Here is a 26044-nt window from a genome sequence, read left to right as displayed (position 1 = left end):
CTATTAGTACTGTAGTGGTGTACCACCCTAGAGTGCTGCATGAGTGGTAGCAGTGCTAAAGATGTACATGAATGCAATAGAACAGTACGGAAAGCATTGACTATGAATGAAAAAGCATTGAACAGGTTATTCTGTAAATATTGTAATAATTTTGATTTAAAAAAATCTGTCCTCTGTTGTGAAGGATGAGTCTAACCCTGTTACCACACAACATCCCAGTTAGCTGGACGTTGTCACACTACCTGTGTATTGTGGAAAAGTTTTTCTGGACCACACCTTTGATCACAAGTGCATCAGGCAATGGTTAGCATGGAACATCCTGCAGACACTGCAAGAGAAGTACTCGATAGATACAGTGGAGTGGTTTCTTGAACAGACTGACCAGATCATCTGGTGGAATGTCTCATTAACAGGGAGGCACTAAGATCTTGCCTGGCTGGCAGTGAGATGGGCCTTCAAGACAGATCCCTCCTGCATGCACGAAGCATCACTCCTACAGCATGCTGCCTGCGGGATGACTAGTGAGGAAGAGGCTGTAGCTCACCTCTTTGTGGACTGTGGGTTTGCAAAGAGGGTATTGAGAAAGATTGAAAGAGCTTGTGTCATGATTCATCCTGAGCAGCTGCATGACAGGGAACTCTGGTCTACAGCTGTTCCCATGGACACACATGGATACAAACATCAAGTGCTGTTGGCAGATTATCAACTGAGGGAAAGATTCTGCTTGGTCTGCCGTCACATTGAGATGTCTGTGGAGGAATGTCGCTGACTGGCACATTCTGAGCTGCAAGAGTATTTGCTAAGGGACACTCAAAGGCTTGGTGGGGAAGAATCACAGTTAGTGTACTTATCCCACTGGAGAGGTTGGGGGAGGAACCCCTCAATTATTATTATAATATTCCCCCCCAGAGTTCCACACAATGCCAAAATGTACCAAGACTTCTGGCTGTTTACCCTCCCCCTTTAGAATTATATGGACCCAATCCAAGAAGACCCTGACCCTAGCACCTGGAAGTCAATATATGACTTAACTGTGTGTCTCTATCATGCAATATAAGCACCCAGTGTGAGAGATTTCATTAAGGATTAATGAAGAGTTGGGAAAGTGTAGAATGTAGGCATAAAGATAGGCCATTTGTCCTTTGAGCCTGCTCCATCTTTCAATATAATCCGTTTCGGCTTACTCTCCATATTCTTTGATCCCTCTACCTCTAAAATAAATAAATAACTCCTCATTGAATACATTTAATGATTTGGCTTCAACTGCATTTCAGTGGTAGTGATGCCACAGGTTCATAAAAATACATTTATTTCTTCTTATTCATAACTGGCTTATCCCTAATCCTAACTGCCATGAGAAACTTCTTCCATCTAATCTTCCAGTCCAGTTAGAATATTATAGGTTTCCCCGCTCATTTTTGTATCCTATTAGTTTACTGAGAGTCTAATTAATCAAACCTCTGTACATATATGTCAGTCCTACCATCTGAGGAATCTTCACTAAACTTGCTCCACAAACAGAACCTTACAAAGGTTGTCTTTTCAAGTCTCTACAGTTGCAGCAGAATTCCCTCCTTTGACACTCTCACTGAAGATATAATCACATGTTTACCTTCAGAAATACATACAAGACAACCTGGTCCAGTTGCAGCTCCTTTCCCAATCTATTCCAATTCAGATGTGATTTTTCTGTTATTGCTACTAAAGTTGCAGAGATCTTACAATACTGATGTAAGATCACTCTTCTAGAGAATCAAACTGCTAAAAGCACCTGGAGTGGATGGTGACCCTGGCCGTGTCTCTAGATCCTGTATAGATCAAGTGACGGAGGCATTTGCAGACATTTTAACCTCTCCCTGCTTCAAGGAGTTTCCCACCTGCTCTAAGAAGACCACTATCATCCCAGTTCCGAAGAAAACAAGTCATTGTGCCTTAATGACTACAACCTGGGAGCTCTTGACATCCAGCAGCATGAACACAGGATATTCTCGAGATGCTGGAAATCCAGAACAACACACAAAATACTGCAGGAGTTAAGCAAGATAGGCAGTTGATGATCATTGATGAAGGGTAATTTCCAAAGATGCTGAGTTACTCTAGCACTTTGTGTGTTGTCCACCATCATGAAATACTTTGAGAGACTAGTCATGGCACCCATTAACTCTAGCCTCCCAGACAACTTTGACGCATTACAATTTGTTTACTGCTGAAGCAGGTCTATGACAGATACCATCTTCCTGGCCCTTCAACTAATCTTTGCAGCATCAGGACAGTAAAGGCACTAATGAAAACTATTATTTATTTATTACAGATCCACTTTCAATGCAGATTCATCACTAGAGTCCTAAACCTGGGTCGCAACACCTCCTTTTGCAACCTGATTGTCTTTATTAACAGGCCACAGCAAGGATATGCAACAATACTTTCAATATGATTATCCTTAACACTGGTGCCCCACATGGTTATATCCTCATTCAAGGCTGTGTGTCCAGCTTCTGCTCGAATGATACCACCATAGTGAGTGGAATTCCAAGTGATTTGAGTTGGGGAACAGGAAGGTGATAGCCTAGTGACATAGTGTCATGACAAGAACCTTCCTCTCAATATCAGAACAAGATCTAGTCATTGACTTCAGGAAGGAGATGGAGCTGTGCACATTCTCCTGTTTATATCAACACCGCTGAGTAAGATTGGTGAGAGCTTACATTTCTTCGGAGTGAACAGCAATAGCCTGTCCCGTAGACATCATGATGAGACACCTAAAAAGCTTATCAGCACCTCTACTCCCTGGGGTGGGTAAAAAATAAAATTTGTCATGTCCCTTGTTGATGCATCAGAGGAAACATCCTATTGGATCCATCATGGCTTGTAATGGCAACTGCTCCTGTGACCACAAGAAACAGCAGAGAGTTATGGACAGCTCAGGACATCCTCTGCTTCATACACACTGTGTACAAATCTTGCTTTCTCCGTAAAGCGGCTAACATAAGGTAAAGATCCTACCCAACCTGGACATTCCTCTCCCCTCCAATCGGGTAGAAAATATGAAAGCACGTACCCTGAGGTTCAGTGTCAGCTTCTATCCCACTGTTAGTAAGCTATGGAACAGTTCCATCAGTATAAAATTGACTGGAACTCACAATTTGCCTTATTGCAACCTTCCATTGTATTTTCTATCTGCATGCACTTTCCCTGTATCTGCAACATTCTGCATTCTATTATTTACCTTGGGCTACTTAAATATGCTATTTGTAATTAAATGATCTTTATGAATAGCATGCAAGACAAGTTTTTTTTCTGGGCCCCAGTACATGTGACAATAATAAATTTACCAAAGTAGATAACCTCACATTTATCCACTTTGTTTATTTCCTATATATCATTACCTCTTCCCTCAACCTGTCCTCTGCATTTTTCAAAATGCAGCAGTCAACCACGCATATGCAATTATTAAATTTAATTCCCTGATCCAAATAATATACACTCAGTGGCCACTTTACTAGGTGCACCTGTTCACCTTATTAATGAAAACATCTAATCAGCCAGTCATGTGGCAGCAGCTCAATGCATAAAATCTTGCAGACAGGTCAAGAGGTTTAGCTGTTCAGATCAAATTTCAGAATGGGGAAGAGATGTGATCTAAGTTATTTTGACTGGAATGATTGTTGGTGTTGGACAGGGTGGTCTGACTATCTCAGATACTGCTGATCTGGGATTTTCATGCACAACAGTCTCTATAGAGTTTACAGAGAATGGTGCGATAAACAAAATCCAGTGAGCGGCAGTTCTTTAGGCGAAAACGCCTTGTTAATGACAAGTCAGAGGATAATGGTCAGACTGGTTCAAACTGATATGACAGTAACTTAAACAACCACGTGTTACAACAGTGGTGTGCAGAAGAGCGCCTCTGAATGTATAATACATCAAACTGAAGTGGATGGGCTACAGGAGCAGAAGACCACACTGGGTTCCACACCTGTACATAATGGTGGCCACTCTGTATATCGTAAATTACGTCGGAGCAGTGGCGACAGACAAATGACTGATTCAATAGCTGCTGGCTGCAAATGCAAGAGGGACCCGTTTATTCCTACAACAAACCGGTCGAGTAGCGCCTATGGGAGAAAGGAAACGTCCGTATTCCGAGTCGAAGTCCAACATCAAGACGAACTGTTGCAGATTCCCGTCGCCTATCGATTCTCATCTGTTCTTTAGTACATATATTGCTCAGTAATCTGACTGCAATTTGCATTTTGCATCGGAACAGTGGAGAAAAGCAAATAACTGATCTATTATCCCGATTACATCCACCCGGTTCCTCTTCTTTCCTTACCACTTTCCATCAGTCTGTAGTGAAAATGGTTGGACGATGGGTAGGCATATCATTTTGTTACTTGTCACGTACTGCCACTTGATTTGTTTTGGATTCGCCACATAAAATAACCACACTGAGATTAATGTTAATCCACAAGAAAAAGAGACTAATTTGTGGATGTTGACATTTATTACTGGAGTTGCAGGTAAAAAATATCCTCTGACGGTGGTCCGGTAGACCTTATCGACAAAGTATCACAACTGCTGCCTGCAATAACAGAGCCTGCATTAAAAGTAATACATTTTAATAGTGCCATGTTTACTGGAGTTTCTTTAGCTTATTACGGGACTTTATCAACGCTGAACAGAGGCGAGATGTTTCAGCTGCGAACAGTCGGCTTGAAACCCACGTGAAATTTTGGGGACCCACAGCACAGGCATTGTTGTAGAGTTTCCGGGTAAAGTGTGTGTGGTGGGGGGTGGGGGAGAGAGTCGCATTTTTGCAGGTGAAAATTCTTGCTTCTAATAGCGACTTCCTACTAAATTGTTTTTTTTTGCAATTTTCAAGACCGGCAGTTTGTATGTTTATGGGTTAGTAGGTTAATTAGTCATATGCGTGTAATTGTGGACAGCGCGGGCTCTTTGGGCCGAAAGAGCCTGTTAACGTGCGGTATCCATAAATAAATAACTCCGGCTGTCGTGAATATGAAAGGGGAAAACGTGGGAGAGTGAAAATGAATTAATATTATTTCAGGTTGAATATATTTCGTCAGAATTGGGGAAGAGAGAAAACAAGTGAGTTTAAATTGCAGTGAAGATGTGAGAAGGATGAATAAGAAAACATGAATAACTATCCTGGACGATGTCAGGGTTCCTTTGCAGATAAGCTATAGATAGTTATTATTTAGTTATAGCTTGAGGGCAATTTGAAGGGAAACAGAATCAAAACGTTGTGAAGTTAGAACGGTTTTTTTTTGCCAGGCCTTTCTTCCGCCCAGATTGGGACCCAGCCAGTTTCGAGTTTAGGACCACGCCCTCAAAGTCCGGTGCTGATGCCACTACATCACCGGCCAGCATTATTAATATTACAGGTCGATAATCCTTTGTCGCAAGTAGGAAAACGGTATAGTCTTAAGTTATTAGAGAAAAGCTAGAAATGCAAAGGAATACCCGCTAATAGGATAGTGACTAAGATAAAACACGGGTCATATTGGTGTAATCGAAGTGAGTAAATACGGAAAATGAATGAAACCGGACGTAAGCAAAACTGCTGAGACTAAAATATGTATAAGAGAATATATTTGCCGGCAAAAGGCAATTGCTAGTTAGCTGTTTAACGGACAGCAACCTAGTGGTTCTCTGTTCTGTTCTGGCGATCCCGGACAGCGTAGAGGATCCGGGATTTTTAATGCCAAGTGCCTGTCCACTTCGATAGTTTCGCCACTTGGCTACATGAGAACACGTGTCGTCAGCGACGTCACACTAGGTAACCGAGTTGGGGTGATAGGTTGCCTGTCGCGTCTTAGCAACGGCGCTGCCGGCTGGTTGATGTCGGAAGCAGCGCGGAGAGAAAGGATCTTCGAGCCAGAAGCTCAGGGAAGCGCAAAACTTTAGAATGCTTGAGACCATACAGTGCGCGATCTTAGAAATTGGTAGAAGCTTCTTCCTAACTCTCTCCAACCTTTCGGCTGACGGTAAAGATTTGTTCAAGAATTTTTTATTGAACTGATTATTCTGAGGTCTGAGACAATTTTTTTTCTCTCACTGGAATGAGGTACAATTGAATCGCAGCGCGTGAGATAGTGATTTTATGTGTCCAAAGCTAAACGCTTCAGCTTCATTTGTTTTGTAAGTTACTTAACTTCAGTTTGTTTTCTCATCAGATATTGTGAACATATGGGCAAATGTTTCTGCTTTCGTGGATCGCCACATGTCCCTACAGAAGGTAAGAGTTAACTGTGTCTCGGAAGTTGCTCACCGTTGTCGATAAGTAAAGTTCTGAATAAAAGGTGATATAAACTCGACAGCGCAATTGCATTTCTGAAATATGAGATAATTCTAGATTTTGCTGAATACGAATGAATAAGGAAATATTAATATTTAATAAACACAAGAAATTCTGCAGATGCTGGAAATCCAAAACAACTCGGCCCGAAACATCGACTGTTCATTCCCACGGATGCTGCCTGAACTGCTGAGTTCCTGCAGCATTTTGTGTATGTTGATTAGCATTTAGTACTTCAATTAGTATTTCCTCTAGCATATGAATTGTACACTTGCACGTTAAATTTTGCGAGTATGAACGACGAAGCATGTATAAATAGAGTAACATTCAAAATCAACAAAATATCAGCAAAGGACGAATATTTAATATTTACAATTTGAAGTACTGTATTGTGTTAACGATTAATGATAATATGGTGCGTAAATTTTCTTTTTTGCGAAATCTTGTATTTCAGGGAGTACGTATTTCGGGACTGGGGACTTTTACTTTCTCACAGCAAAGACTGGATGTTGGACATAGATTCATATTAATTCAGAGGCCAGTATTTGTGATGTCTGAAAAACTCCTGCAGATCCATGGATTATCGCGCGCAAAACAGCACGTATCTGGTAATAAGTCATCTAACGACATCAATAATTAAATATATTACAAGTAATATATATAATAGACATAAAATTACGAGTTAGCTGTAATTAATTGCATACGATGAAGAAATTTTAAAAGGTTTAGCAAGGCATTCGTCAGTTGAACTAAAAAGTAGAAAGATTACGTCCTCTGTTGATTTACTATTAAATTAGTTCTCATTCAAAAAAGATTAAATTCGACCAAAATTCATATAGTATATCAACACTTATGATAATACACCAATATTAATTTGCTGTGGTGAGTAGCATAAAGTATTTGGAAAGGACTTGGATGTTTCAAACAAGCCGCCCTTCGCATAAAAACACTCACTAAATGCTGGAAGAAGCATCATCCACAGTCGACGTTCGGACCGAAACCCTTCAGGAGTGGAAAGGAAAGTGGAAGGCGCCCGAAAAAAAAGGTGGGGAGAGGGGAAGGAGGTCACCTAGAAGATGTTAGGTGAAGCCAGATGGGTGGGAACAGTAAAGGGCTGGAGTGGAAGGAATGTGATAGGAGCGAGGAGTGGAGAAAGGGAAGGAGGAGGTGGAAGCGATAGGCAGGTTAGAAGAGGAAAGAGACCAGAGTTGGAAATGGAAGAAGAGGAAGCGGAGTGATTTTTTTTTAACCGGAAGGAGAAATCGATATTCCTGCCATCAGGTTGGAGGCTACCTAGACGGAATATAAAGTGTTGTTCCTCCACCCTGAGGGTGGGTGGCCTCATCGTGACACAAGAGGAGGTCGTGGACCGACATGTCGGAACGAAAATGGCAATGTTGGGCCACCGGGAATTACCGCTTTTGGCGGATGGAGCAGAGATGCTCGACGAAAGGGTCCCCCAATTTACGACGGGTCTCACCGATGTAGAGGAGGCCGCATCGGGAGCACTGGTTACAATAGCAAACCTTGTAGTTAAGTATTGCCTCACCTGGAAGGTCTGTTTGGGGCTCTGAACGGAGATAAGGGAGGAGGTGAATGGGCAAGTGTGGCATTTTAAGTGCCGGAAGGGACGCATGAATCATGCAGAGGGCGATCCCTGCGGAAAATGGAGAGTGGGGGGGGGGGGGGGGGGGGGGGAAGGTGGTCGGACGAGGTAAATATGTGTCTGGTGGTAGGATTCCTTTGGAGAAAGGGGAATTTAGGGTGAATATGTTGGATGCTGAGGCTCATGGGGTGGTAGGTGAGTCGGGCCTCCGTCTATCAGGGTCGACCATGGTTCTAGCTGTCTAGATATGTCGAGCAAGCTGCTGCTAATATTGCAAGCTCCCCCCCCCCCCTCTCCACGCATACGATGAACACAAAGGAACAGCTGAAGGGTCTCGGCCCGAAACGTCGACTGTATTTTTTTCCCTTAAGTGCTGCCTAGCCTGCTGAGTTTCTCCAGCATTTTGTGTGTGTTGCAAGGAACGGCAGAGACTGAGTTTGGTACCAGCAGCATCACAGGAGTTGTCAGTCAGCGCTGAACTCAAGACTGCCTTAGGTCTCCAGCTCCGGATTTTTCCCTTGGGGGTTTACTCCCAAAGCCTTCCCCATGAAGTCGCAAGGATGCGGAGGTTTGAGATCAGAGTTTTCCTTCTCTTAGATGAGCTACCAACCACGGCTGACGAGCCCTTTCTGTCCGAAGCGACCGGTTTTAAGACGCCATTAATCCGCCTTTGCCCTTTCTCCTGTTAGTAGAAACGGTTCCGCCGGGCTTAGTAGCGAAGGCACACATGAAGATGGGGAGGCTGTACTTGGTTGTCAGAGACTAGCTGAGGCGCATGTCAAAGGGAGCATTTAATGGGTAGTGGGAGCTTGTCCCTATTCCTCACCACCCCCAGCTATAACAACCGTAAGGAACCGGGGGTGGAAGGTAAGGACAAGAAAACTCTTGTTATTGTTGAGAAGGCCAGAAGATGGGATGAGCACGGGTGACCGGGAAATGGAGCTACATCAAGCTCCATGGAGCTACATGATGCGTGCAGCATCAATAGTGGAGAAAAGGAAAACCCGCTCTTTGAAGAAGGAAGACATCTCTGATGTCCTGGAAAGGGAAACCTTTTCCTGGGAATAGATGTTAAGGAGACGAAGAAACTAAGAAAATGGAATAGCAATTTCACAAGAGGCAGGGTGGGAAGAGGTACACTATAGTTAAGATATCTGTGGAAATTGATAGGTTTATAAAAGATGTGGGTTGGCAGTTTGTCTCCAGAGATGGAGACAGATATCACGAAAGGGGAGGGAGGTGTCAGAAATGGGCCAAATGAACTTAAGAGCAGAATGGGTGCTTGATGTAGCACCAAAGCAGTCATCAGCAATGCAGTCTCGGGAAGAACTGGGGAACATTACCAGGGAAGGATTGGAACATGGACTGTTCTACCTAGCCAACAAAATATCTGGCATAGCTTGGGTCCATGTAGGTGCCTTGACTACCCCTTGAGTTTGGAGAAAGTGGGAGGAGCCAAAGGAGTGATTTTGAAAGTGCGGAGAGTTTCTCAGATGGAATAGGATGGTGGTGGAGGGGAACTGGTTGGTTTTTTCGCTGAGAAAGACCTAAGGCCTTCATGGAGAATAGACTGGGCATCCATGGTGAAAATGAGGCTTTTGGGGCCAGGAAATAGAAAGTTAACGAGGAGATCGAGAGCATGGCATGAGAAGTATCACGAATATAGGTGGGAATGGACTGACCAAGGGGGACAGCAATGGAGTCAAGGTATGAGGACGTGAGTTCAGACGGTCAGAAACAATGGGCCTACCCAGACAGTTAAGTTTGTGGATCTTGGGTTGGAGTTAGAAATGCGCAGGGCACGGTAAGGGAGCCGAGTTTGGTGGCAGTGGATGGGAGTTCTCCAGAGTTGATGAGGTCAGTGATGGTTTTGGAAACAGATTTCTGATGGTCTGCAGTGAGGTTCTCTTCAAAGAGTAGGTAAGAAGAGGTATCTGAGTGTTACCACCTGCCTTCAGCAAGGTAGAGGTCAGTCTGTCACACTAAACTAGCACCCCCCCCCCCCCCCCGCCCCCACCGTGGATTTGATGGTAGGGTTGGGATTGGGTTGGAGAGAGGGCAGTACATTCAGAGGGGGTGATACCCCTTGAATCAGGCTGCTATAGGATAGAATTTTCCTTGTCATCAATTCTATGGATCAAGTAGTTTATACTTTATGATCCTGATATTGTGAATAGGGAATTATTAGGCACATTAGGCTAAAGGTAGAAGCCATAAATCTGATATTTATAAAACTGGAAGACAAATCAAGAAAATCTTTGCACAGAGAATCTGGAAATCACAGCTATAAAAAGCAATTGAGGGAAATACTGTAGGAAAGTTATTGACGGAAATGAAAGAGAATAGAATAGAGCATTATGTTGATTGAGTTAGAAGATTGGTGAGTAAAGGTTTGTGTGATGATTGAATGTTAGCATGGACTAGTTGCATCAAAAAACCTGATTTGGAGCTGTGCTTTCTTTGTCGAGTATAATGTATTTTATTATCATTTCAGAATGAAGGAGGAATTTTACTTCAGTAGTAACATGTTTTATTAGAATGACAATATAAACTTAACATAAGAGACATGCATGCTATAACTTTGGTTTCCCATTAGCTTCCCATTTCATGCTGGCTGCATCTGCAGAGTATTTTCATACAGTAATGGTATCAATTATGTTTTCTGTGTTCAAAATTTGAAAGGAAAGGAATTCCAATTTAACTATGAAAAAAGTATGTACTGTATACATTTTTTTGAAAATCAAAAATATTTGGATTTTATCTTGAGTAGATTCCTGATTTTTTAAAAACAAATTGTGAAAGGGAGCAACAGTTTTTATCTTATATTTGATAGTTACTTTTCTCTGTAACATGAAGTTTCCTTTGTAACATGAAGCCTTCCTTCCCTTACTTTTGCTGTACCTCACCATAAAGACCATTTTTGAATTGCAGTTTTCAACAGTATAAGACCATAAGACATGGAACAAAAGTAGGCCATTTGGCCTATTGAGTCTACTCCACCAGTCCATCAAGCATGATTTATTATTTCTCAACCCCATTTTTCTGCCTTCTCCCCATAACCTTTAACACTCGTACTAGTCAGGAACCTATCAACCTAATACTTGACCTCTGGCTAAGTAAATTACTCTTTATCTCTGTTCTAAAAGGATGCCTTTCTATTCTGAGGCAGGCCCTCTGGTCCTAGACTCCTCCCACTATAGGGAACAAGCTCTCCACATCCACTCTTCTAGACCTTTCAATATTCTATTGAATATTCTATAGGTTTAAATGAGATGCCCCCTTGTTCTTCTAAACTCCAGTGAGTATAGGCCCAAAGCTATCAAATGCTCCCCAAATGTTATTCCCAGAATCATTGTCATGAACTCTCCAATGCCAGCACATCCTTTCTTAGATAAGGGGCCCAGAGCGCTCACAATACTCCAAGTGTGGCCTGACTAATGCTTTATAATGCCTGAGCAATGCATTCTTGCTTTTATATTCTAGTCCTCTCGAAATGAATCCTAACATTGCACTTACCTTCCTTACCACTGACTCAGCCTGCAAGTTAACCATTAGGGGATCCTGCATGAGGACTCCCAAGTCTCTAGGCATCTCTAATTTCTGAATTTTCTCCCTATTTAGAGAATAGTCTACACTGCATTCCTTCTACCAAAATGCATGACCATACACTTCCCAACATGTATTTGATTTGCCACTTTGTCTGGTCTCCTAATCTATCTAAGTTGTAATGCAGATTCCCTGTTTCCTCAGTACTACCTGCCTCTTGACCTATCTTTGTATCATCTGTAAATCTGGCCATAAAGCCATCAATTCCATCATCCAAATCATTGACATAACCTGATAAGAACTGACCCCTGTGGAACACCACTAGTCTTTGGCAGCTACCCAGAAAAGGCCCCTTTACTCCCACTCTTTGCCTCCTGCCAGTCAGCCAATCACCTATCCATGCTGTATCTTTCCTGTAATAACATGGGCTCTAATTTTGTTCAGCAGCCCCACATGTGGCACCTTGTCAAAGGCCTTTTGAAAATCCAAGTAAACAACATCCACTGATTCTCCTTTGTCTATCCTGCCTGTTACTTCCTCAAAGGATTCCAACAGGTTTGTTAGGCAAGTTTTCCCCTTCAAGAAATCATGCTGACTTCAACCTATTTTTATCATGTGCCTCCAAGTACCCCAAAATTTCATCTTTAATAATGGACTCCAACATCTTCCCAACCACTGAAGTGAGGCTAACTGGCTTATAATTTCCTGCCTTTTGCCTCCCTATCCTTTAAGAGTGGAGCAGCATTTGGAATTTTCCAGTCTTCGAGAACGTTTACAGGATCTAGTGTTTATTGAAAGATCGCTTCTAATGCCTCCACAATCCCTTCAGCTGTCTCCTTCAGAACCCAGGGATGCAGTTCATCTGGCCCATGTATCTTATCTATCTTTAGACCTTTCAACCTCCCAGGCACCTTCTCATTAGTAATAACAACTACACTCAATTTTGCTCGTGAGACTTGATTCTCTGGTATACTGCTAGTATCTTCCACAGTGAAGACCGATGCAAAATACTTAAGTTTGTCTACCATTTCTTTGTTCTCTATCACTATCTTTCCAGTGCATTTTCCAGTGGACCAACATCTACTCTCATCTCTGTTTTACTCTTTATTTATCTGAAAAAACTTTTGGTATTCTTTTTATATTATTGGCTTCCTTACTGTTATATTTCATCTTTTTTCTCCTTATTGCTGCTTTAGTTTCCTTCTGTTGGTTTTTAAAATCTTCCTAATCCTCTAATTTTCCATTAATTTTTGTTACACCATATGCCCTTTATTTTCCTTTTATGCTGTCTTTGACTTTCCTCGTCCATGGTGGTTGCCTCATCCTCACTTTAGAATACTATTTTATCTTTGAGATTTATCTATTCTGTACCTTCCATTTGCCCACGGAAACTCCAGCCATTGCTCTTCTGCTGTCATCCCCACTAGTGTCCCCTTCCAATCAACTTTGGGCAGCTCCTCTCTCATGTCTCTGTAATTCCCTTTCCTCCAGTGATACATTCGATTTTAGCTTGTCCTTTTCAAACTCTAGGGTGAATTCTATCGTATTATGATCACTACCTTTTAAAGATTCCTTTACCTTATGCTCCTTAATCAACTCTGCTTCGTTACACAGCACAAAATCTAGAATTGCCTTTCCCCTAGTGGGCTGAACCACAAGCTACTCTAAAAAGCTATCTTGTAGGCTTTCTACAAATTCCCTCTCTTGCTATCCAGCATTAATTTGATTTTCCCAATCTACCTGTACAGTGAAATCCTTCATGACTATTGTAACATTGCCCTTTTACATCTCCTGTTGTAACTTGTTTCCCACATCCTGACTTCTGTTTGGAAGCCTATTTATAACCCACATTAAGTTCTCTTTAATCTTGCAGGTACCTACAAGGATTCTACATCTTCTGATTCTATGACAGCTCCTTCTTAGGATTTGATTTCAGTTTGCTGGTCCTTTCAATGTAATGTGGTTCCTTGGATGTTAAGCTCCCAATGTGATCTTCTTTCAGCCATGACTCATGATGCTTTCAGCGAGACCCACAACAATAGAGACTATGATTTTTGGACATGATGAAGTCCAGATAAGTCAAGTCATTCAGCACGTACACAGATGCAAATTCTAAAGATGTTACTAAGTAACAGGAAAGGCTAGAAAACCACTCAGACATGGTGGAATATCTCTACTGCAAATACGAGGGGTGATTGATATGTTCATGGCCTAAGGTAGAAGGAGTCAATTTTAGAAAACCTAGCACATTTATTTTTCAACATAGTCCCCTCCTACATTTACACACTTAGTCCAGTGGTTGTGGAGCATACGGATTTTGGACCTCCAGGAAGTGTCCACAGATGGGTGATTGATAAGTTTGTGGCCTAAGGTAGAAGGAGATGAGTTATACAGTTCTTATTAGATGCACATGCAATTCAACTCTTTGATTGATTATTCAGAAAGTTTGAAGTTAATAACTCATCTCCTTCTACCTTAGGCCATGAACTTATCAATCACCCCAATGAGTTATTAACTTCAAATTTTCTGCATAATCACTCAGAGTTGAACTGCATGTGCATGTAAAGAGAGCTGTATAACATCTCCTTCTACCTGAGGCCACAAACTTATCAATCACCCCTGCTGTAGACACTTCCTGGAGGTCCAATATCCGTATGCTCCGCAACCGCTGAACTAAGTGTGTAAATGTAGGAGGGGACTATGTTGAAAAATAAATGTGCTAGGTTTTCTAAAATTGACTCATTCTACCTTAGGCCACGAACATATCAATCACTCCTGGTACTCTAGTAACTATGTGTTACAGTTTTAGGCCATCCCTTGAGAACTTTGATTTTCTTTGACCTGGTAAAATTGTGCGCCGAGGCAAAAGGCTGTCAGAAATTGTTTTGTTATTTGTTTTTCTCTAGATGATATACCCATTGTTGAACTCAATTTTACATTCCTTGCTCTGGAGAGTCCTTTTGATCGAGATACAGTTGAAGGATGTGTCAAAGAGACTTTGCTGATCATGAATCGTTATATCGCCTTTAACCGTGATGTTAATTTCACATTCAAAGACATTGGTGTGCTAACTATACGAAATAACAAGGTCAAAATGAAGTTTTATAGAGAATTTCTAAATGCAATGGATGGAAGTGGAAATTTAGTGAACGCCCTTTCAAATGTAAGTCAAATAAATATTTTGAAAAGCAAAATAGAATTTTAAAAAACAATCGATTGTTTGAACAAATAGTTTCTCAGTAGTGAAGAATAAAAATCAAACTGAATATATAATGAGAGAATTTTAAAGCTATAATGCTGATCAAGTGGTTAACAGATTTATTTTTATCACTGATGTATGACTCAAATTTAAAGTGAAATTTCTAGCCTGTCATTGAATTGGCTGTGTATGCATATGCTCAGTGTCCAATCTGATCTTGAATGGAAGGAAGTTTATTGAGGCAGCTGAAGGTGATTGTATCTAGAACTCTGCCCTGAACGTTTCTGCAGGGATGTTCTAGGACTGCATTGAGTGAACTCCACTATTCAAAACTATCTTCCTTTCCACAAGGCAAATTCCAATTGATAGAGTACTTTATTTCCTTGGAATTTGGAAATGAAATTGTTTTATTATTACCACTTGTACTGAGGTAGAGTGAAAAGCTTGTATACTGCTTGTCTAGAGCAGTGTTTCCCAAACTTCTTTTAGCCCAACATCCCCCTAAAATATTTTCATACTAAGGCACAATATACTTTCTGGTGCCCCCTTGGTGTAAAATCATGTCTACCATATGCTAAAAAGTAAAAAAAAAGATTCTCTTTTAAATTTTTGTCTCAGAGTACAGATAAGGGGGGCAAAGGAGCAGTATAGGAGGAAGCTAGAACAAAAGCTGCAGAAAAAAAGCATGAAGGAGGTGTGGGATGGGATGAAGATCATCACCGGATGCGGTGCAAAGCGGGGGGCAAACATAAGTGGAGATGTGGAGAAAGCGAACCAGCTGAACAACTTCTTCAATAGGTTCGACAGCACAATCTCATCCTCACCGCAGAACTCCACACCAGGCTTACTTCCCTCACAGGAAAATAGCCACTCACAGGAGACCTTGCCCACGCCCAGGATTACGGCTGCACAGGTGGAAGGTCAACTGAGGAAGATCTGTACCAGCAAGGCGGCGGGACCGGATGGAGTTTCCCCACGATTACTGAGGGCCTGTGCGACTGAGCTGGGAGAACCACTACAGCGCATCTTCAACATGAGCCTGGAGCAGAGAAGAGTACCCAGACAGTGGAAAACATCCTGTATTGTCCCGGTACCGAAGAAACCACAACCAAAGGAGTTGAATGACTTCAGACCTGTTGCCTTGACGTCGCACGTGATGAAGACCATGGAGCGGCTGATAATACAGAATCTGAGGCCACAGACCAGGCACGCCCGGGATCTTCTTCAGTTTGCGTATAAGGAGAAGGTGGGAGTGGAGGATGCTATCACGTATTTGCTGCACAAATCCCTCTCTCACCTAGATGGGGTCAGTGGTGCTGTGAGGATTACATTCCTGGACTTCTCTAGTGCCTTTAACACCATCCAGCCCAAGATCTTAAGGCACAAACTAACGGAGATGGGAGTAGACTCTCACATGGTGGATTGGATAGTGGACTACTTGACAGATAGACCTCAGTATGTGCGGTTGGGAGACTGTAGGTCTGACACGGTGGTCAGCAGCACAGGAGCGCCGCAGGGGACCGTGCTCTCTCCGGTCCTGTCCACCCTGTACACATCAGACTTCCAATATAACTCGGAGTCCTGCCATGTGCAGAAGTTCGCTGACGACACGGCCATAGTGGGGTGTGTCAGGAATGGACAGGAGGAGGAGTATAGGAAACTGATACAGGACTTCGTGATATGGTGCAACTCAAACTACCTGTGTCTCAATATCACCAAGACCAAGGAGATGGTGGTGGACTTTAGGAGATCTAGGCCTCATATGGAGCCAGTGATCATTAATGGAGAATGTGTGGAGCAGGTTAAGACCTACAAGTATCTGGGAGTACAGTTAGATGAGAAGCTAGAGTGCCAACACAGATGCCTTGTGCAGGAAGGCACAGAGTCGACTGTACTTCCTTAGAAGGTTGGCGTCATTCAATGTCTGTAGTGAGATGCTGAAGATGTTCTATAGGTCAGTTGTGGAGAGCGCCCTCTTCTTTGTGGTGGCGTGTTGGGGAGGCAGCATTAAGAAGAGGGACGCCTCACGTCTTAATAAGCTGGTAAGGAAGGCGGGCTCTGTCGTGGGCAAAGTACTGGAGAGTATAACATCGGTAGCTGAGCGAAGGGCGCTGAGTAGGCTACGGTCAATTATGGAAAACCCTGAACATCCTCTACATAGCACCATCCAGAGACAGAGAAGCAGTTTCAGCGACAGGTTGCTATCGCTGCAATGCTCCTCAGACAGGATGAAGAGGTCAATACTCCCCAATGCCATTAGGCTTTACAATTCAACCGCCAGGAGTAAGATATGTTAAAGTGCCGGGGTTGATTGTATTTAATGTATTTAAGTAAACTACTTAAGAACTTTTTAAAAGCTATTATTAATGCTTTTTGAGAGAGTGATTTAGATGCATATCATATTTTTACTGAGTTAAGTATTGTATGTAATTAGTTTTGCTACAACAAGTGTATGGGACATTGGAAAAAATGTTGAATTTCCCCATGGGGATGAATAAAGTATCTATCTATCTATCTATCTATCTATCTAAACCTAGCTTACACAGTACCTATGCGCTGTACAGCAACTTCGATATCAATGTGATCCTTGAGTTTGGTTTGTAGCAAGAGTTGAAATATCTGGTTCAAGTTGTGACAGCAAATGCCTTAAGTCCGCATGCATAACAATGTCCTAGTGGTTTCTGTTTTTTTGTGAGTATGTGGTTTGCTGCACTGAAGCCTCTTTCAATAAGGTAGGAGGATGGAAATACAATGAAGAGCATTTTGGTTCATCTACAAAAACCAGGAAACTTCATATGGCAGTGTAGCCACCTACCACAAAAGCCAACATTTTTGAAAAGCATTTTTGCTTCTTCATCATTCTGAATTTTGATAATTTCTTCTTGCAAGCTCTCTTCCTGTTCTTCCACCTTACAAAGAAATAAGTTAATTACCCAGTCCAGATTTTCCAGATTGTTCAAATTCGTGAATTCATTCTGAAAATCCTTCTTGAATGACCACAGGTGTAAGGAGTATTCTTGCAAATTACCATCTGTGAAAGAGAATGCTATACTTTCCATATAGGAAAACTGTGAAAGCATTCTTCTCCAAATGTTTTGCTAACGTAGTGGTGAATCTGTGGAATTCTCTGCCCAATGAAGCAGTGGAGGATACCTCAGTAAATATATTTAAGACAAGGTTGGATAGATTTTTGCATAGTGGAGGAATTAAGGGTTATGGGAAAAGGCAGGTAGGTGAAGATGAGTCAATGGTCAGATCAGCCATGATCTTATTGAATGGCGGAGCTGGCTCGACAGGCCAGATGGCCTACTCCTGGTAGGTTCTTGTGTTCTTATTTTCAATTTTTTGATAAAAATGGACACTGCTGTTTTTGCTTGGATTAAATTGAAATTCCCACCCTGCAGTTTCATATGTTCATTTTGTCATACAGATCAGCTAGGTATGCCATAGCTGCATATAGAAGTTCAATCTTGTTTCCCATTTTACCGTACAATGGGCTAGAAGCTGTCTTTGAGCTTAGTGGTATATGCTTTCAGGCTTTAGTATTTTCTGTCAATGGGAGAGGAAAGCAGAGAGAATGTATGGGCTGGGTGTTTTGCTGAGGCAGTGAGATAGGTAGGGTGTAAAGCTTATCTTCACTTTTAAACTGTTCCATCTCTGCAATGACACACTAGAAACAAGATTACTTAAACATCTATAGCAATAATACTTGCACTTGATTAGAAGTCAAGCTTCAAGCCATTGTTGATGTTTTCCTTGAAATATATGAGAGATTATGTCTTACGGTAAACATCTGTAAGACAGAAGTCTTCCATTAACCTGTCCATGCCGCATCATGCTGACTTCTAACAATAAAAATTCATGGAAAGCATGGGCAAATGTGACTGACTGAAGACCAAGCCCTCAAACCAGTCACACAACTCATTACTTACTGGGCAGCTGTGATTTTTGTCTTCCTTTATGCTTCTGGCCTCCAGATTACTTGCTGCAGGTATCACAAGACACTGGAATAAAAGTACCATCAATACATGCTCCACAAATCTAAATTCACTGGAAAGATAAGCAAGCCAGCAATCAAGTGTGCTTTCTTGGGTTACCATCTGTATTATTGAGGCTGTAGTTACGCTATATCAGCTATGTTGGGTAGACTATTACATTTAAATGCTTGACAGCACCCTTCTGAAACGGATACTGTATTCCAAATTCTGTCATGGGAAAAGATGACCAAGTAAATAGAGGACCAAATTTAAGGATATGCTCAATGCAGCAAACATAATGACTCCTGGGAATCTCTTCCCTGTACAAAGTGGAGAACAAGGATTGGGGAATAATCACGATCCAGGATTACATAGAGCTCCCAAACAAGTGCTGGAAGGAGCAAACTACCTCACAAATTTCTCACCTTTCTGCTCTATTGGGCTCTGTGGTTCCCATATTGACTTCATTGGCTACCTCAGAACCCACAAAGCTTGTTGATTATCCTTGATGCTAACAAGAAAAATGAAGTTAACTGCACTCTATGTACTTTTGATTCATGAGGTTTTTCACTTTGTACCTTTATTATGGCACTATTTACTTGTCAGTTTGTTTATTGAGCAACATGTTGCCACGCTGTCTGTTTCTCTGGGATGCAAAACACCGCTTCCTTAAATGAGCATGAAAAATGTAGTACTGAGGTTGCTCTGGAAGTAAGGATTTTCACAGTGCCGCCTTATTGTAAGCTGTTATCACGTTCAGATTTGGAGGCAGATGAAACATTTACATATTTGGTGGACAATTATACTATCACAACAATTTTATAAACTTGGTTGTAAGGTCCTGCATGCTCAGTAGTTGATTGAATCTGATTATTGGGCAGCCCATGGACAAGCCTGTCTTACAATGCTGTCTCTGCAAATTCACTAATTACAATCCTTTAATAACTCTTTCCGACCACCACACTAACAATTGTTCCAAGTACTTTGTTTTCTTGTACCAGAATTATAATTCAGCAATTTCATAAGTTTGGGCATCAAACTTCTGAATTATTTCAAAGAGGGGAGTATATCCAGCCTTTTGCAGGGAAATGAGATATGTGAATGTGTGAGGGTTGTGTGAATAAAAATGTGATTTTTCTGCATACCTGAACTCTATCTCCCTTGGTTCAGTCCCTTCCCAGCTCCATCAATGACACTTAGTATGGTCTCTATCTCCTCAACAACATTTAATTTCCCTGGCCCTGACGGCCTCATTTTCACCATGGATGTCTAGTCCCTATATGCTTCTATTCCCCATCAAGGCCTTAGGTCCTTCTCAAAAAAACCCCAAAATGTTCCCCTGCACCACCACCACCCTTCATCTGAGAGACTAGTCCTCACCTTCAACATTTCTCCTTTGCCTTCTCCCACTTTCTCCAAACTCGAGGGGTAGTCAAGGAACTTGCATGGACCCCAGCTGTGCCTGCCTTTTTGCTAAGTAGTCCATGTTTCAAGCCTTCCCTGGTATTACCCCCCCTACTCTTTCTGTATTGGTGCTGCTGCATGCACCCATGCTGAGCTTTTCAATTTCATCAACTTTGCTTTCAACCTTTACCCTGCCCTTAAATTCACTTGATCCATTTCTGACATCTCTCTTCCCTTTCTTAATCTCCCTGTTTCCATCTATGAAGACAAACTGCCTATCGACATCATTTATAAACGTACTGATTCCTGTGGCTATCTTAACTATACTCTTCCCACCCTGTCTCTTGTAAAAATGCTATTCCTTTCTCTTAGTTTCTTTATCTCCACTGCATCTGTTCCAGGACAAGTTTTTCCTTTCCAGGACATCGGAAATGTCCTCCTTCAAAGTACAGGGTTTCCATTCCTTCACCATTGATGCTGCCCTCACTTGTATCTCCTCCATTTTCTGAACGTACACACTCACCCCTTCTTCCCACTGTCTTAAAGCAATATACTTCCACTTAGCTTCATCTACGACCCCATGAGACTCCGATTCCAACACACCATTCTCCACAACACCACCATCTTCGATGGGATCCTACCACCAAGCACACTTTTACCCTACCCCCCCCCCCCATCTCTCTGATTTCCTCAGGGATTGCTCCCTCTGTGATTCCCTCTTCCATTTATCCCTTCCCATACCTCCCTCCCGGCACATATCCCTGCAAGCAACAGAAATGCTACACCTGCCTATTCACCTCCTATGTTATTTACTTTCAGGGTCCCAAACAGTTCCTCCAGGTGAGGCAGTACTTCACCTGCAAATCAGTTGGGTTTGTCTATTGTATCTGGTGCTCCTAATGCAGAGTTCTCTACATTGGTGAGACCCGATGTAAATTGGGGGACCGCTTTGTCAAGCACCTCTGCTCCATCCACCAAAAGTGGAATTTCCTGGTGGCCAGCTATTTTAATTCTTATCCCTATTCCCGTTCTAACATGTCAGTCCTTGCCCTCTTCTATTGCCTTGATAAGGCCACTCCCAGTGTGGAGGAGCAACACCTCATTCCACCTGGGTAGCCTCCAACCTGATAGCATGAACATTAATTTCTCTTTCCAGTACTGTAATTGTTTCCCCTCCCCCTTCTCTCTTCTTCTATTTCCTACTCTGGCCTCTTACCTCTTCTCTTCACCTGCTTATCACTTCCTCTGGTGTCCGTCCTTCTTCCCTTTCTCCTGTAATTCACTCTACTCTCCCATCAGATTACTTCTTCTGTAGCCCTTCACCTTTCCCAATCACTTGGCTTCACCTACCACCTTAATGCTAGTCCTCTTCCCCCCCCCCCACCTTTTGATTCTGGCATCTTCCTCCTTCAAGTCCTGAAGAAGGGTCTCGGCCTGAAATATCGATTGTTCAATCATTTTCATAGATGCTGCCTGAGCTACTGAGTTCCTCCAGTTTTTGTGTGTGTGTTGCACAGGATTTCCAGCATCTGCAGAGTCTCTTGTGATTTTGTTCCATTTTCTTCTTGAACCTTTTGTTTAAGTGCTGTGCAATTTTACCTTTTTAACTTCTGTAGTAGTTTCTTTAAGAATACTGAATACGTGTTTATTTGTCCTGAAGCCCAATTAAAAGGACTTGGGCTTCCAATATAATCATTTGGCTTTAGTGTGGTTTCCTAAAAAAAAAATCATTCTGGAACATTTAGAATTGTGTCATGTCAGTAACAAAAAAAATCCTCAATTTATTTTCAGCTCACTGTTTTAGGTCAAATAGCCTTGCCTTGCTTACAGTCTGACTGACTTCTGCTACTCCAATACAGTTCCCACACTTCTTATTAAAAGAATACAGTTCTTTTAAATGGCTCCTTGCTGTATCCTTTCTCTTATTCTGTCTCTCCTATGCCCAGTCCAGTCACTGCAGCAGCTCCCTTTGACTAACTGCCCCAATGTCAGAGCTACAAGGTCCCACAAAAATGCAAAAGAGCAAAGAATAGGAGCAATATTAGGTCAGTTGTCCCTTGAGCTTGAGTTGCAATTCAGTGAGATGTTAGCTTACATCATTTCAATCCCCCTGAGAAACATCTGTGTTTCAATAGAGTCATAGAACACTACAGGCCCTTTGGCCCGTCTAGTCTGTGCCAAACTGTTATTCTGCTTGGTCCCATCGACCTACACCTGAACCATAGCTCCATATACGTCTCCCATCCATGTACTACATCATGAATAGCTGTAATGCTTCACTCCCAGTTGAACTCAGCTGCTTTCATGTACACTTTGAAAAGGAGAATAAAACAACAGCTGTGTGAATCCCTGCAGCATCTGTTGACCCCGTGATCTCTGTCTTGAGGCTGACATCAGAACATCTTTCAAGAGGGTGAACCATCGAAAGGTGTCAGGCCCTGATGCTGTACCTGATAGGGCACTGAAGAACTGTGCCAACTAACTGGCAGGTGTGTTCAGAGATATCTTCAATCTCTCATTGCTGCAGTTGGAGGTTCCCACCTGCTTAAAAAGGGAGGCAATCATACCAGTGCCTAAGAAGAACAGGGTGAGCTGCCTCAATGACTATCAGCTAGTTTCTCTCACATCTACTGTGATGAAGTGCTTTGTAAGGTTTGTCATGGCTAGAATCAACACCTGCCTGAGCAAGGACATGGACTGCTACGATTTGCCTATTGCCACAATAAGCTAAAGCAACTGCAATTTTATTGGATTACCTGGACAATAGCAATCCCTACATCAGGCTGTTGTTTATTGATTACAGCTCAGCAGTCAACACAATCATACACAAAGTTCTAATCAACAAGCACCAAACCCTAGGTCTCCGTACCTCACTCTTCAACTGGATCCTTGACTTCCCAACTGGGATACTATAGTCAGTGTGGATTGTAAGTAACATCTCACCGACAATCAACACTTGTGCACCTTAAGCATGCGGCTTAGCCCACTGCTGTACTCTCCTTACACCCACTTTGAGCTAGGTACAGCTCAAATGTAATCTATAAATTTGCTGATGACGCAGCGATTGTTGGCAAAATTTTGGATGGTGACGAGGAAGCAAGCGGGAGCAAGATAAATCAGGTGTTTGAGTGGTGTTGCAACAACCTGCACTTAATGTCAGTAAGACCAAGGAATTGTTGTGGACTTCAGGAAGGAGAAGTCAGGGGAACATCCACCAGTCCTTACTGAGACATCAGCAGTGGAAAGGGTGAGCAGTTTCAAGTTCCTGGGTATCAACACCTCTGAATATCTATCCTGGGCTCAACATATTGATGCAATTCTAAAGAAGGCACAACAAGAGCTATATTTCTTAAGAAGTCTGAGGAGACTTGGTATGTCATTAAAGCCTCTCGCAAATTTTTACAGATGTACCGTGGAGGGCATTGTAACTGGTTGCATCATCATCTGGTATGGAGGAGCCACTGCACAGGATTGGAAACTCTGCAGAAAGTTGTAAACTCAGCTAATCCATCATGAGCACTAGCCTCTCCATCATCAAGGACACTTTCAAAAGGCGATACCTCAGAAAGACGCATCCATCATTAAGGACCCCTATCATCTAGGCCATGCCCTCTTCGTATTGCTACCGTCGAAGAGGTACAGGAGCCTGAAGACATAACATTTCAGGAACAGCTTCTTCCCCTCTGCCATCAGATTTCTGAATGGACAATGAACCTATGAACACTACCTCACTAATTTTTTGCTGTCTTTTTCCACTGCTTGTTTAATTTATCTTTTTAAACACGTATATACTGCTTATTATTTTTTAAATACATTTTTATTTTTGCAATGACCTGCTGCAGCAAGACAACATATTTCATGCCTGTGCTATTAAACCTGATTTTAATTCTGATTCTAGTGAACCTTCTCTGTAATTCCTCTAATACAAGCACAATCTTTCTAAAATATGGCAACTAAACTACATAGCATTCCAGGTGTGGTCTCACCATTGCCCCAAGTCCCTTGAATCTTTAGCACTACAACTTTCGGTTGTCTGATTCCATTTAAATTATTTGCTTTTCATTCTTCCTTTCAGAGTAGATAATTGCACATTACCCTTTTTTATACAGCATTTACCAATTTCCTGCTTGCTCACTTAACCTGTTTGTATTACTTTGCAGGCTCTTTAGTTCCTGCTCACAACTGGCTAACTCACCCATCTTGGTACTAACATAAGATTGGGTTGCATTGCATTTGATTCCTTCAGGTCATCAATATAGAGAACTAATAGTTGAAGTCATACAGCTGATCCATGTGGTGTCCACTATTTACGGAATGCAATGTGAAAATGATTCTTTTACCTTAACTCGCTGTTTTCTATTAATTAGCTAATTCCCTTTCTATGTATACCCATCCAACACCACTGTTCATTTTTACCCTTGTGAAGTAACCTTTTATGTTGCACCTTAACAAATAGCTTGTGCTACATATCTGGTTCTTGCTTATCAACTCTGTTTGTTATATCCTCAGATTTATCAAATAAGATTTTGCTTTCATAAAACTATTTTGATCATGCTTGTTTGTCTTCTATATTTTCTAGATGTTCTAATGTTGCCACCTTAATATTAAAATACCCCTTCAATAGATGTTAGGTTCACTGTTCTTTAGACTCTTGCATTCATTTTTCCTCCTTTCTTGACTAGTGGCACCATACATTATTTGTAGCTCCTCTAGCAGCTGTCCGCATATACCCAGTACCCTCTGTGTGGAAAAATTCGCCCCTCTGGTTCTTTTTCTAATATTTTCCTGGGTTGCTGAGTGCTGAGTATCATCATGGATGCAATATTCCCAGTCCGTGGCACCACACACTACATAATAAACCTTACCAAAAAGATGGGCACATACACAGTCTTTACCATTCTCCAATGTCCTTGGTCCTCATTTACTCCATTTCATTTGGGAGTTTATTTCATTGAATGGAACTCCATTTCATTGTAGTATCTGCACCAGATCTTTTGTTTTCTCAATTATTTGCAACCAACTCTTTTGAGAATTGCTGACTACCTTTAAATGGAAAGGAATGTGAAGAACTCAAGTTCATGAGGCAGTAATGAAAAGCAGATTACTTTAACTATCAAGAGGGTTCCTGATGCTCTATCTATCTTTTCCCATCCATGTGATCAGACTTGCACTGCCAGCATAGAACACAATGTCTGGTTAGAATTGCGGCTGTGCAAGTTTCTTCCTTGCACTGAGTCAGATCATAAAGAAGCATAATAGTGTCTGAAAATTCTAAGCAGTCTGTGCCTGACTTTTTCCCCATGATTGATAAGACTCCTGATAAACAAGTTTGAAGTTATTTCAATTTTTTTCCATGAAACAAAATTGTAATTATTTGAAGGTTGTTTCTGTCATCAAAATCAGAGTTTATTGGAAATTGCCATAGAACTGAGAATGAAAAAATTCATGTAATTGAAATGCTCTATTCATGTAAGTTTGGTAAGGAATACATATTTTGTTTTGTCAGTGGAATATGTTTCATTGTTCCATTTTTGAACTTAAAAAGAATAGTGTCTACTCCTATTAATATGAATTTCCTCCATTTAATGTATTGGATAATGTGACTGTTTTGCCAAAAGTTTAAAAAAAAGTAAAACTAAAGAAAAGGCGAATAAATAACACCTGACAGTTGAACTGAGGTAACATTACTTTTAAGAATCTATACAATTATTTCTCTTATAACAGCGACCTGGAACTGCGGACTCAGTAAAATCAATCAAAGATGTATGTTCGGTTCGGCCTGCTACAGCTAGTTCTGTTCTGTTTCCCAGGTGAGAATCCTTGCACACATTGTAAAGGTAATTCTTGAGAAGAAAAGAAGTATTGAGTGCTTTATCAATTTTATTAAAGAATGTTTGAAAGCATTTGGTTCAATATAAACAACAATGAAATGACGTGATTATAAAAATTTAATTAAATGTTATCAACAGAATTATATTTAAACATTTTTCTTA

General features: G+C 41.6%; 1 protein-coding gene across 2 annotated transcripts in view; it reads left to right on the top strand.

The window, feature by feature from the left end:
- The first annotated feature begins 5892 nt into the window (after positions 1–5892).
- Positions 5893–26044, top strand: part of LOC140726687 (coiled-coil domain-containing protein 81-like) — a 77173-nt gene continuing 57021 nt past the window's right edge. For both annotated transcript variants that reach the window (XM_073043375.1, XM_073043376.1), the window contains exons 1-5: positions 5893–6008; positions 6198–6259; positions 6774–6927; positions 14378–14634; positions 25776–25861. In XM_073043375.1, coding sequence (XP_072899476.1) covers positions 5930–6008; positions 6198–6259; positions 6774–6927; positions 14378–14634; positions 25776–25861 — 638 coding nt within the window. In that variant the 5' untranslated portion in view covers positions 5893–5929. The remainder of the gene's footprint in view (positions 6009–6197; positions 6260–6773; positions 6928–14377; positions 14635–25775; positions 25862–26044) is intronic.

Source organism: Hemitrygon akajei, chromosome 4, assembly GCF_048418815.1.
Source record: "Hemitrygon akajei chromosome 4, sHemAka1.3, whole genome shotgun sequence".
Taxonomy (NCBI): Eukaryota; Metazoa; Chordata; class Chondrichthyes; order Myliobatiformes; family Dasyatidae; genus Hemitrygon; species Hemitrygon akajei.
The sequence above is the reverse complement of the archived record's forward strand: the minus strand, read 5'-3'. Positions and strand labels throughout refer to the sequence as shown.